The following is a 15,516-nucleotide window of genomic DNA, read 5'->3' on the forward strand; positions in this document are numbered from 1 at the left end:
ATGAGTGGATTTTCATAATTTACATTATTTCTTTGACTCTAAATAAGTAATAATAATTTTATTTACACCATACTTTTCCACCAAAGTGCAAATTTGCACTCAGTTGGTTTTATGATATGACTTTGAATAGTGACAGTAGTAGTTAGGAATTTATTTAATAATTTGTTCTTAAATTGAAGAGGCAATTACCATTTCGACCTACTCTTTGATTTCTGTTGTTTAACTGGCCTTTTACTTACAGCAACATTTTGCATCTCAGCGATGAATATTCTGTTTCTTTGTACTTTTGGACACTGGACCTTGTCGAAAGGAAAAACAAAAAGATTAGTCCACTGCTTTGACAAACTCCAGGTATTTTATTGGTGAGACAAACATCTTTAGCTGAATCTGATACCCAAACAAATCTAGGTATTCTGGTTTTGATGTGTGTGCTTTTAAAAATCGGCTTATATTATTCTTCCCTTCAGTTGTACAGGTACAAATACAATTTTCTGGAGTGCTGTTCCCTGACTACTAAACAGAGCAGATCCTGGGAGCTTGGTGTTGAGCATCAGCTGTGCCAGGGAGCCTGTAAAACTGGGTATAGAACAGGTATAAACATAGTACTGCTTCCAGAGCCAATGTGGGTCCAGAAGCATGGTGTGCCTACCACACAGAATAGGGGCTGTGGCGTTAACAAGCCTATGTATGGACTCATGCCAGCAGCTACCCAACACTGCACCCCTGGACCTGAAATGGTGAGGAAAAGGATGGCAAGAAAACTGCATGGTGCCGCAGGGTCAGCAAGAAGCCATAAGAGTTCATTAGCTCTCATCAAGGTCTGACTGGGCTTATTAACTCCAGCTCAGCACCGCATTTATCCAGTTGCTGGTGTGGTGGCTGTAGGTATGAGAAATCCTCTCTGCAATCTGAAAGCTCAATAGTTATTTTAATAAGAGAAAATTCTTATTTTTGCAAGACCCTGAGATATTTCAGACTTAAAATCACACTATGTAGTGATGAGGGTTTCCCAAATTAGTTCCAGCTGAGCTGATATGTCTACACAGCATAACCTAGCTCCTTTCAGAGAGCTTTGTGCTAATCCCTACGGCAGTACATCTGCATTTATGTGAGCCTGCCCCAGCACAATTCACCTCGCCTCTCAGTTGTGCTTAGTTTGTGAAGTTTGTGAGACTGTATGATGCCCTGTTTCCCCAGGTGCTTGTTGGATGCATAAACAAAAAAAAGTGATATATGAAGATATTATAATCGATAACTAAATTGTGAGAGGGTCACCACGCTGAAGAAGCCTAAGGTCCAAATGCACATGCATTTGAACTATATATGTGGCCACAGGTTCAGTATGAAAAATAGAAGCACCAAAAAGCAGAGGTGACAATCAAGTCCTCAGTGACAGTCTGTTGATAATAACACATTGGAAACACTTCAGGTCCACCAAAGATTTAGAAAAACAAAATAGGAAGTAACAGTTCCAGTGGGTTTCTTTGAAGTACTGTTAAGCACTGAATCGGAACCATTTGGAGACTAGAATTGAGATTTAGCAAAGAATTGCAAAAAGTGCTCAGATCGGAAGTACGACTGTAAAATTTTACATGGGAACAAAAGTGTTCATAGCTAGAGCAAAACAAAAAGAGAAGAACTTTAGATTGTAAAAGAAAAGGTTCAAGACAGTATTAACCACAGATGTTTGGATATACCTCTCAACTACAGAGTAATTTACAATCATAAGACTGAACTTGATCAGGCTGAAAAAAATGGCATATGACAATTTGTACTAAAGTAATTGTTTCTGCACTGTAGAATACAATAAAACTGATCCTGCCAGGCCCAGTTCAGTGCTGTTATGTGCCCTCAAGGCACCATTTATACTCCAATAAAGGGAATTTGCGCATTGAAAATTATTATATCCTTAAATCACAACAATTCCCTGGCTTTTGTATTTGTGAAACTATAAAATGACTAATTCAAGACTCCTCCTAAGAAAGTCTAACTGTTAGTATTTTTTCCCCCTCATCCCAAAGATGTGCTGCTGGCTCGGGATTGTCTTTTTAGGACCTTTGTGAAGGAAGGGGCTTTGAGGGAATGAAAGATCTTTTATCAAAACAAAAGAAGAGTCTTTAACGAGTTACTCTTTAGCTCTGTTGTAAATGTAGTGGTCCATTCCAGATCGGTCAACTTCTCCATCAGTTTACAAAGAAACTTCCAATAGGGCAAATCCCAGATTCTGCCAAAACTCCATTTGTTTGTTTATTTTTTCTTAATTTGACTTGCCAAGGGTTTGTGTTTGACTTGTTGCCATGAATAAAACTATTCCTCCTTCGACAATGGGCTCTCCAGGAATGGTGTGGGAAAGCTAATCCCATTACACAGCTCAGAAGTTCCCACTCAGTGGTGACCCGGGAAAGGCAGCTTATCAGGCATTTAGCAGAGCTGTCAGCTGGTCAGCTCAAGTGGGGTATTCTTCTTTGTGAAGTGAAGCAGGCCAGCAGGAGCAGTAGTAGGGGTTTGTTTGTTTGTTTTAAGTAAATAGAACAACAGGGAACTTTTACATCCTTGACCTGAAAGTCATGTTCCTGTAAATAGAAGACATTAATGGTAGAGCATACTATGGTGTCATTAACACACTGGTCAGATGTGTTAATTAATTTATGATCAACAGATGAGAGGAGTCTTCCCGAGCTGCTGTGTTTTGTGACATTTTCTGTGACCATCTATCTCTGTTTACAATAGCTCAGACTATTCAAGTCATTTGCTAGATGCCTCTAACAGAATAGCTTTCCTTCGAAGGAAGTTGTTCTCAGACTCAATGATGCCTTCATATTTTCGCTCTAAGTAAGTGATGAGCATCTTGTGATATCTCTTGTCACATGGCCAAGGTCTCATGATATTGGAGGGGAGATAAATACCTAGAGAAAGAGTTCTCTTCTTTCCAATGTGGAAACAGTGGCAGGACTGCCTGAGGAAGGGGCCTTACTTCACAGTAATGAGGTGAGAATTTGCTGGCGAGGGGCAAGAGTATCTATATAAGCATTAGAAAATACATGGAAAAACATGTAACAAAAGCCCCCTTGGTTTTGATGAGAACAGGATTAATGCAGAACAGGAAGAACGTGATTTGTTTTTCTTGTAAGGTAACTCTGCATTTGACGCGTGAAGCCATTGCTGCACGAAGGGCAGGCTGCATCTGACTTGTAAACACCTGGAATACTGTTTTCCAGAAGCCCAGGCACTGAAGACTGAGTTATTGGTAGAATCAAGTGCCACACTGAGTCTAGCTCCAGTCATTAGTGTCAATGCCTTAACTGATTGTCCTAATTCTTCAAAGAAAGCAAAAATATTATCCTGTTGTGGGTACAAAATACCACACTGGATCAGGAGTCAGAAAAATTTGAATTCAGGTCATGGTGCAGCTTGCAGAAAACTTATTGTGTGCAGTTCTTGCCTTCCTTTGCCTAATATTCCCAGTATTTCTCTTTTACCTCTGTGTAAGTATAATGCTCATATTCAGAAGACATAAACCGAACTGTGCTCATGAGAGTCTTGAATGGCCTAGTGATGGCAGCCTAACCAGAAAGTATTGGTGTTTTAAAGTGTCATTTAGAGAATGGGCCTATTAAATTTTTCTTTAAGAGTCAATGCATTAATATTTTTTTCTTTCCTTCTTGCAAGCACTTATATTACTTTAGAGCAGGTCCCATTTCCTAATATAGTTCTCAAGATGAGCCAATCCTGTAAGCTACCAGGTGTCATCATTTCCTAATGCCGGTGAAGGTGGCCGAGGGAGCTCAGTGATTCCACAGACCAAGGACTCTACAAGGAACTGTCCTTCAGCTAGAGTTTGACGTTTGTTTGCTTTCATAGGTTTTTAACCAATGGCATGGCATCCTGTGATTCTGAGTTTGTGTGCTTTTTTTTTTTTTTTTTTCCCCCCTCTACAGGGCAAGCATAGGCAACAGCCAATTTTGTGTACTCAATATTTAGGCTGTATAGCGTAAAAGGCTAACAAAATGCAACTTGTCTTAGAGCACTGGGGTGTGCCACCTATTACTTGCTAAAGGAAATAAGGATGCTGAACTAGATAAATATGATCTGTGTTTTAGTTTTGCATTTTTTTTTAATTGCCTGTTACTTCATTGCCCAAGGTCAGTCTTGTCAGACAAGTGGACCAACAGTTCTCTAGAGTAACATAAAACCATTAAGTTGCTCTTTGATCTTGCACCTTCTTTAGAACCTTTTAATCAATTAACCATGAAGCTACTCAGCTTGTCTTATTTCCTGCACATAAAACTACTTTGGTCGAGCTGACACATTGCTACATTATAGATCAAAGATCGAAGGAAACTTCACATCCAACCAGGATAATTATGTGGAATTTTTCTGAATCTGTTTTATACATTTTCATGCCTCAGATGGAAGAAAACAACATTTTGATCTAGATTGAATTTTAAAGGGTGGCTAAATGGGTTTGTGCATGATTGACCTTCCACAAGGTGTGGATAGATTTCATGGCTAGGGTACTGAGCCTCAACTGTCCTTCTGTCCTTTGAGAGTACCCATTATTGATAGTAATAGGAAACATGACCTGTTGGAACATAAACACTGGTCTCTTGTTTAGGGTCCCTTTAAATAAGAAAAAGAATTTAAATATTGAATGTATTGTAATGTGATACAGATTGAAATTCTTTTAGCCCAGGAATTAAATTTTGATAATGGAAAGAGTTGTGGTTTCAGGCTTGTAGGGCCACACTTCTGTGATCTTATTTGTGTGCACAAAATGCTTTTTTATCAAGAATCAGAGATACCTTCGGTATTATGTTATTAAAGATCTGCGATGATTGTTGATAAAATTATTTTCTAGTTATATAGGAATTAAGGTGTCTCAAAGTATATACTCCATTCCTTCTGGCCAAATACTGGAATACGCAAACAGCTTCCTTCAATCAGTTCCTCATTTGAGCTTGTCCTGTAAGTGGGACGGTGTGTCACCCACACCAGTCCAACGAAGCAAAGCATCTGCTCACTCGGATTTTGCTTCAGGCATATTTTGCACAGCTGTTTCTTGTGGGATTGGTTTGTTCTCCTTCTGCTTGCTGATGCCGAAAGCGAAGATGGCCTGGCCCAGATAAGAGTGTCACCTGGTGCATGTGCATTTGCAGTGGGTAGAAATACCAAGAACCAGCACACTTTCTGAAGAAAAACCTGGCCCTATGGATTTCTTTAAACGAGTAAAGAAGCATTTTTGAAAGAATCCACGCTGTGAAACGATGGTATAGGATATTCTTCACAAACATCCCCTCTGAAGACATATCTTGTATCTAGAGTCGCTATACTTAAAAGTAGATGGGAAATAGGAACCCTTAGAGCTGCTATAACTCACATTATTTTCATGCTAAGTTTAAGCCATGCTCTCTTTGCAAATCTGTATTGATTTTTCTGAATGTTACACTTCCTTTAGCTAAACAGCTCCCTGCTGATGTTTGTCATCTTCCTTTTAAGCTGAATTAAAAGAGAATGAACAAGTTTGTGGATGGCATGAATAAAGTGCTCTTTGATAGATAAACTTCTTGTCTTCTGAACAGAGCAGAGTACATTCAGCTCTTGATACTAAGGAAGAAATATTGCTCTAATCTCCCTCTGCATAAATTCCTCATTTAAGTCTAAATGGAAATTTCCCAGAAAAGGAAAGGATATTTGTGAAACTTACTTTTATATTTACCACTGAAGTATCTTTTTCGTGCTGGATTTAGGATTCAGTGGGGTGCTTTCCTTTTGGGATTTGAAGACACAAAAATCCAAAAGGAGTCAGTAGGAGGTTACGCTTGATTTTGAGCCTAAAGCAGGCCAAACTTTAGATTTTGTTGTTTGTTTTCTTTCTACCTCAAGCTATAAATCATCCCAGATTCATCAAACTGTTGCAAATCTAATCCAAGCTGGACCAAGTTACAGACTGGACCAAGATGTAGGTTTATAGTAATGCCTGAAAACAGGAAAGACTTTAGATCAGAAAGGAAAAACTATCTGGTTTCATTACATGTGGCTTCAAGTTTCATTACAAAAGGTTTTACATGGCTTTGATCCCCTAATTTGGCTAAAAACAACAACAAAAAAAGATGTGATCTCCATGTGCACACAGCTATTTCAGAGCATGCGTGTGACTAAAATAGATATGCTGTATCCCAGTGAACTACAGCGTGTTCCACGCAGACATGCTGCATTTAAATGCACGGAGTGCAAAGTCAAGATAGATTAGGTCAAACTTCCTCACTGCCAGCTACCTTGAATTCTTAATCATACCTGCTGTTGTTCAGAGCGGCTCAGGGGAATCAAAAAGCATAAATAAGTTCACATCCTGAAAAACAAAAAACCCCAGCATGTACTTTCTACCCTTATATATGTGTATATATACACACACACTAAAGAAAAGATTTTACAAGAAGAATCTGTTTTCCATAATGCTTTCTTATGGAGCCACAATTAAGCGAGTCTTTAAAAGCGAGTATTAAAGAAATGACTTCACTAGAAGCAGTTTTACTACAATAGTACTCACTTAATTTTATTTTTTTGGTTAAAGACCTCCTGTCTTTCATTTCTGATTGCTGTTGCTGAAGAGGCATTGCCAATTCTCTTCGCTCCTCTGGAGTCTGGAGAGCAGCACTGAAAAGCGAGCTCCTTTCCCACAAATCCTCGGCACCGCTTACATGGGGAAGAGGGGCAGAGGTGAGCAAGAGTGGCACAGAGGTTTTTCTGAAGTAACACAAGCGACGGCTCCTTTAGCCAACACGCTGGAGGACGGACTGCAGTTCCAAACCCAGGTTTTGGGCACTGAAACCATTAACTCCTTTTTCTAGCAGATAGAAGTTGTAGTGGCTCCAGGCCAGCTAAGTTGGGTTTACAGCTGCTTTGCATCACTGAAACAGCATGAAGCAGCTTGAGCTTACAGTGAATCTGGCCCTAGATGCCTTAAATCTGTAATATTTTCTTCTCTGTGGGCTAATACCATTATTTTTCTACATTTTACAAGCCTGTTCATTACCATGTGAAATTCAAATAGACTGTGGTCACTTCTGCTAAAAGAAGTTATTCCCAAAGAGTTCTTTTGTGTCAGCTTGAAGTAACTGTAGGATGACTTCTGTGGCTGGTCACTACTTTCTGGGCTCTAAGTGTCCTTTTTACAAAATTTTGAAAATATATGGCTGTATTTGTTATCCATGAGCAATTGCAGCAGTTAATTCCCTTGTGTGTTCACTGCCCAGCATTTTGTTATAGCCAGAGCTGGCTCGTTTTTATCATTCTTATCTCCCAGGCACTTGTACCTTACCTATTTGATTGTTTATTCTTTGTTCTCTCAGTAAAAAAAAAAAACCAAACAACAAACTGGGGCATCTTTGTTTGTTTGTTTGTTTCTGGCTTTTGAATGCGATTGCTGAGCAGATTTTCAGTTAGGGCTAAGTCTCTTTACCTTCCTTTCAATTAACTTGCAGCTACACACGCTTTTCAGAATGACAAGGAAGAGGCCTCATTCTCCACATCACACACAGAGTGGGGATTTTATTACTCAAACATTTTGTCAGCTGCCATTCCTGCCGATTGGTGCAAGCACTTTGCTGTAACAGCTTAATAAATAATACTTTTTTTTTTTTTAAAAATGCTTAAATATTAATTAGAGGCAGAGCGTTCTTTCCATGACCAGCGTGGTGGTGTGCCCCCACCAGATGCCTCCAGTTATCTTGGAGAACGCACACGCAGGAAGGGGATTGCTGTGACTTAGGGCAAAGGGAAGGAAGAAGCGTCTCACGTGGGAGGGCTGTGGGAACGGCAGGCACAGGCAGGTCCGGAGCCGGGTGGGTGGGAAGCAGGGAAGTGAGTAGTGTCTGGAGCGCCTGGAGCTGGAGGCACGGGGTGGATGCCAAAGGCTGGTCTGTGGTTTGTGATAGCGGATGATGAGCACTGTTTTGGTCAAGTGGGACTTAACGACCCTTTTACTTCTCATTTTTAAGCTGCTTTGCAAAGTTTCGCATTAGTTTTGTTTTTTTTTTTTTTATTTAGGATAACAGTGACCCTTTTTCTGCCGTGGAGTCTGTGCAGTGCCACATGGTCTCGCTGTGGATATTCAGAGACAGAAACGTGCCCAAACCTTCCTGTCCACAAAAGGTGTACTGGAATTAGGTAACTGTTAGGCCCCTTTTTCTTCCTTCTCTAGCCCTGGACACACCACATATTAATTATTTCTAGGGGTGTACTTGGAGGCTGCTTAATAGCTTTGTTTGCTCATCATGTAAAAGTTTGTTCAGCAAAAAAGAGGGCAACAACTAATGAATAATTACTTCTGATTTTTCTGACAGTTTAGAAACAGGGGTTTTTTTGGTAGATCTATGTGTCTTCTGTGGTCAGTTTTACTTACTGTTGGCATTGACTCATGTCCTTACCTGTCCCCTAGAGAATAATCATAAAACTGCACAAAAATGGGTGAACTGATAGGGAAGGAGTTCCAATCAAAAAAAAAAAAAAAAAAGGAGAGAGAACAGGCAAGCTTCAAACTCTTTAAACTTGCTATTTCAAAACAGCAAGCAACTTCTGAAGCACAGGTCAGCTGGTACAGCTTTAATTGCTGTTACCATAGCAGAAACCCAGAAATGTGATTAAATAAATAAAGCTAATCAGAAGCAAAAAAACAAGTTTGCAGTAAAAACAGCTCAAGTTAACCTATTCTCAGAGGACTTTGAAAGAAAACATACTTCTAAAGATGTGCTGGGAGAGATTTTAGGCACAGCTGCAGGGAAAAAAAAAAGGTATCCTTTCCGTCTTTTTAGAAGGATTAAATCTGTCCTGGAAATTAACTAGAGTGGACAAACGGGCCATCATACAGAAACAAGAGATTGAAGCCCATAATGTGAAAAACTATGAGAAAGAAGAAAAACGTCGTGGAAAAAGGCTACTGGATCTTTTTAAGGAACTTACTTTAATGACAGAGTAAGCAATCCAGGCCCATTAATTCTATCTTTACTTGTCTCTTGCGATATGGAAAGTATCTTAAAAGGAATTAAAAAAAAAAGTTCTAGCAGACAAAACCAGATAACAATTCTCCTGGTCTGGGTCTATAAATCCATAAAATATGTAAGTTCATATCAGTCTGTGTATGTCAGACTGTTCTACAGGAGGTAATGTAATATTTTCCAAATTATAAAGGACATGAAAATGTCTGATCTCTGTAGCTGGATGTGTAACCTGTCTCTCTCCTCCTTTAAGGCAGGTCTTCTGATCCCTCTATAAATGTTAACGAATACCTAAAAAAGGAACAAACCCCAAGTCTTAATCTCCTGTATGTAGTATAGGGCAGCTATTGAGAGTACTGAGGCTCGCTGTTTAGAACTAAAGGAGTTTACCTCTGAACTGGAGTGAAAGAAAAGGATGGAGTGTAAAGACTAGAAAGCGTTACTAAGATCAACATTTTGAAATTAAGCTGTGGATCTGGGAGGCAGTTTTGAAGTCTGTTCCCATGGCTGAGCAAAATTCCTGCAGCATGGGTGTCACGCTGTAGAGCTGGAGCATATTTGCTAGGATTGTGGATAGCCAGAAGTCTTGCTGTTCAGTGAGATGACTGTTTTTTCTCAGCTTGACAAATGACATGCAGCACTGACAGAATACTTCTCCTTTGCTGGCCATCACCCCTACGGACACTGGCCAGAACAGCAGCAGCAGGAACATACCCTCCAACTCTGATTTAATCACATGGAGCCCAGGAGACTAGTGAATAGAGCTGTTAACTCTCTGTTTGGTTTGCTTTTCCCATCTGTGTTTTATTAAACTGAGAGCAAGATTTATTCACTTTTTTAACATCAGGAGCTGTTGGTGTCCAAGATGATGGTTGATGTTAAGGTATACAATACACAGTTTAACCTGGCTGAGGTCCAAAGAGGCCTATGATTTCCAGCCTAGACAATTTATTTGCAAAAGGACACAAAATCCCTCTGCTCTCAGACATTTCTGTAAGGATGAGCACAACGACTTCCCACTCTCCCAGGAACACAATACATAAAGAACACAGTAAAACAGTAGGCTCTCCAGAATGAGCCAGGCTCTCCAGGCATGCAGGCAAACACTTCAGTTTTACTTTACTCCTGACAGCCCCTACATAGTCACAACTATCAACGATTTTCTGATTTCCACTCCAGGAATCTTAAATAGATTGGAGATACCAGCTCAGTGTATAAATATTTCTTCTAAAAGCCAAGAATCCTGAATGGCTCAGCTGGGGAATTGCACTTGATGGGAACTGAAATTACGTGCCAGGCTCTCCACTGTAAGGTGGGATAGCTGAAGCACAGACACTTGCATGCCTAATGAGCTACCGTGAGAATAACACTCACTTCTAAAGGAGAAGAAAAGGAACCAAAAGATGGGATTTTGAATTGCTTCGAAAAGATAAACTTTTCCTCAAACAATAGGGTTAACTCAAGATAGAAAGATCAAGTGTGCATTTTTCAGAACTGTAAAAAGGTTTCTTTTAAATACCCAAGTTTCAAGCAATAACAGATAAAGCTCCCAAAATACAGAGCTTCAATGCAAACAGCCTCCAACATTCCTGACACTTTTCCAAAACTTCTGGGCATTTTCCTCCTAGCAGCAGGCTCCCTTCCAAAATGTACCACCCTCCCCCTCATCTCTTAATCATCACTCATCTCATCAAAATGAACATGGTGACATCCACTTTCTCTATTGCCTTGCTACTATCCCTGCAAGTACACTGTGGATCATCGGGTCTGCCAGATTTGTTGTCATCTACAAAACCTCTGCATTCTGGTCTTTCCAGACAAATGCCTTCATAACATCATATTCATATCATATTGGCACCTACACAGAGCATCACCATATTACAAGGATTCTTGTAATACTAAGCCTCATGGTATCCCCGTATGGCAATAAAAAGTATTCTGAATACAAGACAAAATTGTTGTTACAACAGAGCTTAGAAAAGAAACTGTATCTCTCAAAGCTTAAAGCCCACCATTGGTTTGTTTAGAACAGTATTTCTATCATTCACATATCCATCTTCCCCAGAAACTTTAATACAGGCTGCAGAATCTGGTTCCATGTATGATAGTTCCTGTTCTGAATTGACTTTCAATGTTAACAAAAAAGCAATGACTTTTGTTACTGTTTCATTCAAGAAGAATGGTCTTTTTTCAATGCTCTTTCACATTTGTATCATCTGTGAGAAGACAGCAGGAGCTGTGCATAAGCCAGTACAAATTAAGCAGTATTCATATGCTTTCTCTTTTATAGCTTTTAAGAATACTGGCAGAAAAACATGGAACCTGCCATTTTCAGTTTTCTTGGTTTTTAATGAAAAAAGAATTTGAATTGTATGCAGTGTTAACTCAAAGGTAGGAACTTGGTCACTGTACTGAGTCGTATCCTTCAGACCCAATGCTGTTTATGCATTTTATTCAATGCATTAAAAGCAGACTGTATGACAGTGATTCCTACAGCAGGCAGCAGACCCTAGGAGAGAAAACTAATCCCTGAGCACTGTGTTAAAAGCTGCATAACTTATGTTTTTGAATGAAAACCTGTGTGTCTGAGTGTTCCGCACTGAACTAAATTCTCCACTGTGTTAGCTGTGCCTAAAGCTACAGTACCCTCAGACCCCTATTTCCCTTTTGGGAAATACAGCTACAAGGCAGTCTGTTGTAGCAATATTACAAGGAACTTGATTTAGGCATGAGAAAGATGTCAGGGTGACCCATCCCACTAAGAAAGTTCTCTCTTGTCACGCACAGTGGCATACCTTGTTGATGCTTAAGGACTTTCAGTGGTGAGAATACAGGGCTGCTTGGGTTTCTAAGGTGAGCTGAGTCACTGTTTGATGTTAGGTGCCTTATATTCCTCCAGAGGGGTAGGTGCCAAAGTTGTTTGTTGGTTGTTTTTTTTTTTTTAATTCTTGAGTTTTTGTTTGTTTTTGCTTAGAGACCACAAAAACACCCTGTCTTGCTGGCCTCAGGATCACCAGTAGCTGCTAGCATTGCTTGCATACCAGTGCAAAGTTCCTCTTTCTCTATCAGTATGAGGACAGAAAGCAGTCCAACTCCAGATACTTGGTACAGGGATTTTGATCATACACAGAAAAATAATACTGCTTATCCAAGAATACTATATAAGTACTGTTGTGCAAAAATGGCTTCTTTTTCCTCAAAGCTACCCCTATTTACAGAAGGTTATTTAGAAGTCATAGAAACTGCAAAGAAGGCCTCATGCCAAAAGGCTGTTTCATTGGATATTTAGACAAACTCTAAAGTAGACTAAGTAAAATAAATACAGAAGTATCTGTAAAAATTGTATCACAGAAGAGAAACCTGGTTAAGTATCATCCCATCCAATTACTTAAGTTTAAAATACTTAGTCCAAGATTACTGAAAATGAATCCCTCTGAAGAACCAAATTACTTGCTAAAACAACTGCCAAACTGCCATTTGTATAACCATTAAAATATTAGGATAGACTCAATTTGCCTTTTCATCTAGTGTCCTTTATTTAGAAGTCTTTTGTTAATTTTGGTATGTGTTAAGCTGTGTTTGTAATGTACCCACATTTTCAGATGTCACTGCCTGTAGGTGTAATAATCCCAAGTTAATTCCTTCTTCAGATTTTCAGCAATGAATACACTAGATCTAGGGTTGGGTTTTATTCTGTTTTTTACCAAATATTCTTTGCAACTACAGATGCTTAATTAAAGGCTGTCAGACAATTTAAACTTCTCAGAAGAATACAAATAAAAGCTGTTAATGAAGTAAATATCTGTTTAATTTACAAACATCAGTAGCATTACTGATATCAGTCCAAATAAGACAAAACACACTGCATTACACATGTACATCTAACTTTTTTGTAAAAAAAATAATAAAATAAAATTGAAAAACATCTGCATTTTTACAGGGTACCCTGGGTTTTACTGAAAGAAGAACACAACCCACTATTGATTACCAATTCTACATTATAATTTAGCAGCAACATGTTAACATGGGGAACATTAGGGCAGTAAAGTAGTTTTATTATTTGGGGAAAGTCACAGTTCTTGATAGCACAGCCTTTTCTTCTTTTTTATAAAAAAGGTAAAGAGCTCCATGGGAATATTAATTTATAAAGATCTACCTTCTAATGTAATTTTCTACACGCCATCTTATTTTCTGTAAGTACTGCATATAGGGAAAATTAACTTCTCTACAATTGCCACCTAGTGTAAAGACATTTTCTGTCATACATTACGGGTTCTTGGAAGGTGTCCTGAATATCTGCTGTATGTGAAAACTGCAGATTGTCATCACTTTCAGATTCAGTGACACCAAGTGGTCAGATTCTAAGGAGAAGAAAAAGGGAAGGGAAAGGAGAGGAAAAAACAGACTGAAAACATTTACCCCAAGACGACATGCTACGTTAGTTCTATTGCAAAAAATCCTGATTTTTAAGTCCTTTAAAAAAAAAAAATTACAAAAATACTGGGACAAATATAAATTAATATATATTAAAGCATTGAAAAACAGTAAAAGGGATGGCCTAAAAGGGTTAAGTACAATGTACTTTGATACAATAAATATTTCTCAATGAAACCGAATACTGTATAGAGTTGTTTAGAACTCATAGAAACAGAAATCCATATTATTACTAATTTATCCATCAATAATCTATTTTTATCATCCCCAAAACATTTATATTACAAAAAATTAATACTGGAAAAGGGCAGATAAACACTTTTTTATGCTTCTTTTGCTAACATGCTGACATAAAAGTATACATCATCAGGAGATTTCAGGATTATAGTATATTCTCGTATCTCCCATTTCCCATCCATTAAATGGGACCCCATCTTCTCAAGATGCTTAATAATTCCAAAAGATAAAATGTATTTCATACAATTGTTATTTCTGTATAATCTGATTCTTTCCACTCATAATGCTTCCTCATCCATAGGTAAGTGATTGGTATGGTCTGTCAAGACAATAAAATATACTGATACGAAAGTGAAAAAAACCAAGCCTCATGTTCTGGTCAATGTTTCATCTCTGAGCTGTTAAGTAGAAAGTCACATGTGTATATTGTCAGTGTATCTTCAGCGTGTTATAAAGAAGAATCCATGTTAAAAGCAGTTAAAGTTTCCCATCTCTGTTGCAATGTTACCAGGTCTTTTTTTTTTTTTTTCTTCAAAGCTCCTCTTGGTTATGAGAAGTCTCAGTTCAAGCACTTGAATCTTTTTTCAAATGAAGAAAAAGTCTTTATTCTCATAATAAAAATAAGTCTGTTCTGTATTTTACAATATATTTCAAATATTTCCACTATGAAGCATTAATTAGTCCGACACGGTCAATAAGTATACAACATTTTCAAAAGACAAGTGTGACAGGGACACTTAGGAGGGACAATTTGTACAGCCACACTTCACTACTTTTTCAACCTCGTCCACAAATGACGACCCGTCAGTGCATTCAAAAGAGTATTTCCGTCTCTTGCTCCTTAGTGGTCCACAGCACTGCCCGGTTGAACATCCTCCTTTACATTCTAGTCTCGATACCTTCTTGGTCGTCTGGCACGCAGCATACCCTTGCTGCTTTTGGTAGTAATCTCGGATTCGTTCCCCTCGACAAGAGATTTCTGTAGAAAACAACATTTAAAATAGGAGATACACTTTTGAAACACAGGTCAAAGAATGGTTGACATTGCTAAGGAAGATGCTGTGTTTCTACTTGCAGTTGGGATTGATATTTTAAAGTTTGACTCAGACTGTATATTGGAAACTAGTGGTTCTACCAAACATAATTTGATTAATGCTGAGTTTTATTTCCTATACCTCCTATTTTCAGTAAAGCTTATATTATGTATATGTAAACCATAAATACAAAGCTATTACAATGACAAGAAAATTGGAAGCTTAAATCTTTTCCTCTTTTATAAAAATACACATCTTCTGTTCCTACATTGCTTGCAGCTGGTTCTATTTACCGTAGGGAAATGTTTCAGAGAGCATGCAATTTAATTTATTAGACCTGGAGTTTAATATTATTCAAACTGTTATTTAATACAAGTTACATTCCACTAACTTCATAAATTACTGAGGTATAAAACCAGCTAAAAATGAGACATCTGTTAAAAGTTCTACAACCATATTCTTCTATTCTATTCACATCTATGTAGAATACAAAATAAATGCCATCTGGGGTAAAGGAAAGAGAGGGAGAGGGAGAGCTTTGATAGACAAAGGAAAAAGAAAAAGGTAGGGGGAAAAGTCATCCTGTTTTCATCCATCTCACCTGCATAATTCGCTGTGATAAATCAGTTGAAGCTGAGAGGTCAAAAGTAGAGTTTGTGATAAAACTAGGAGCAGAATCATTGGATTTGGCTTCTCAGTTGCAGAAGGCAGAGAAACAATAAATACAGAAAGATACAGCAGGTAAAAGGTAATAGTTAAATATAGTAAAAATGTATTTCTGAATAAAGGCAAAAAAAGAGAAATGTTTTCACAGAGAA

The 15,516-nt window shown here is 38.3% G+C and overlaps 1 protein-coding gene across 14 annotated transcripts in view; it reads right to left on the reverse strand.

Annotated features, from left to right (window-relative positions):
• Positions 1-12,783: 12,783 nt before the first annotated feature.
• The window catches only part of SLIT2 (slit guidance ligand 2), a 272,480-nt gene continuing 269,747 nt past the window's right edge, over positions 12,784-15,516 (reverse strand). For 12 of the 14 annotated variants that reach the window (XM_069792881.1, XM_069792805.1, XM_069792821.1 and 9 more), the window contains one exon: positions 12,784-14,643. In XM_069792881.1, coding sequence (XP_069648982.1) covers positions 14,402-14,643 — 242 coding nt within the window. In that variant the 3' untranslated portion in view covers positions 12,784-14,401. Of the gene's footprint in view, positions 14,644-15,299; positions 15,389-15,516 lie in introns of all 14 variants that reach the window. The other 2 variants (XM_069792871.1, XM_069792849.1) reach the window with 1 other exon arrangement.

Source organism: Haliaeetus albicilla, chromosome 1 (genome assembly GCF_947461875.1).
Source record: "Haliaeetus albicilla chromosome 1, bHalAlb1.1, whole genome shotgun sequence".
Classification (NCBI taxonomy): domain Eukaryota; kingdom Metazoa; phylum Chordata; class Aves; order Accipitriformes; family Accipitridae; genus Haliaeetus; species Haliaeetus albicilla.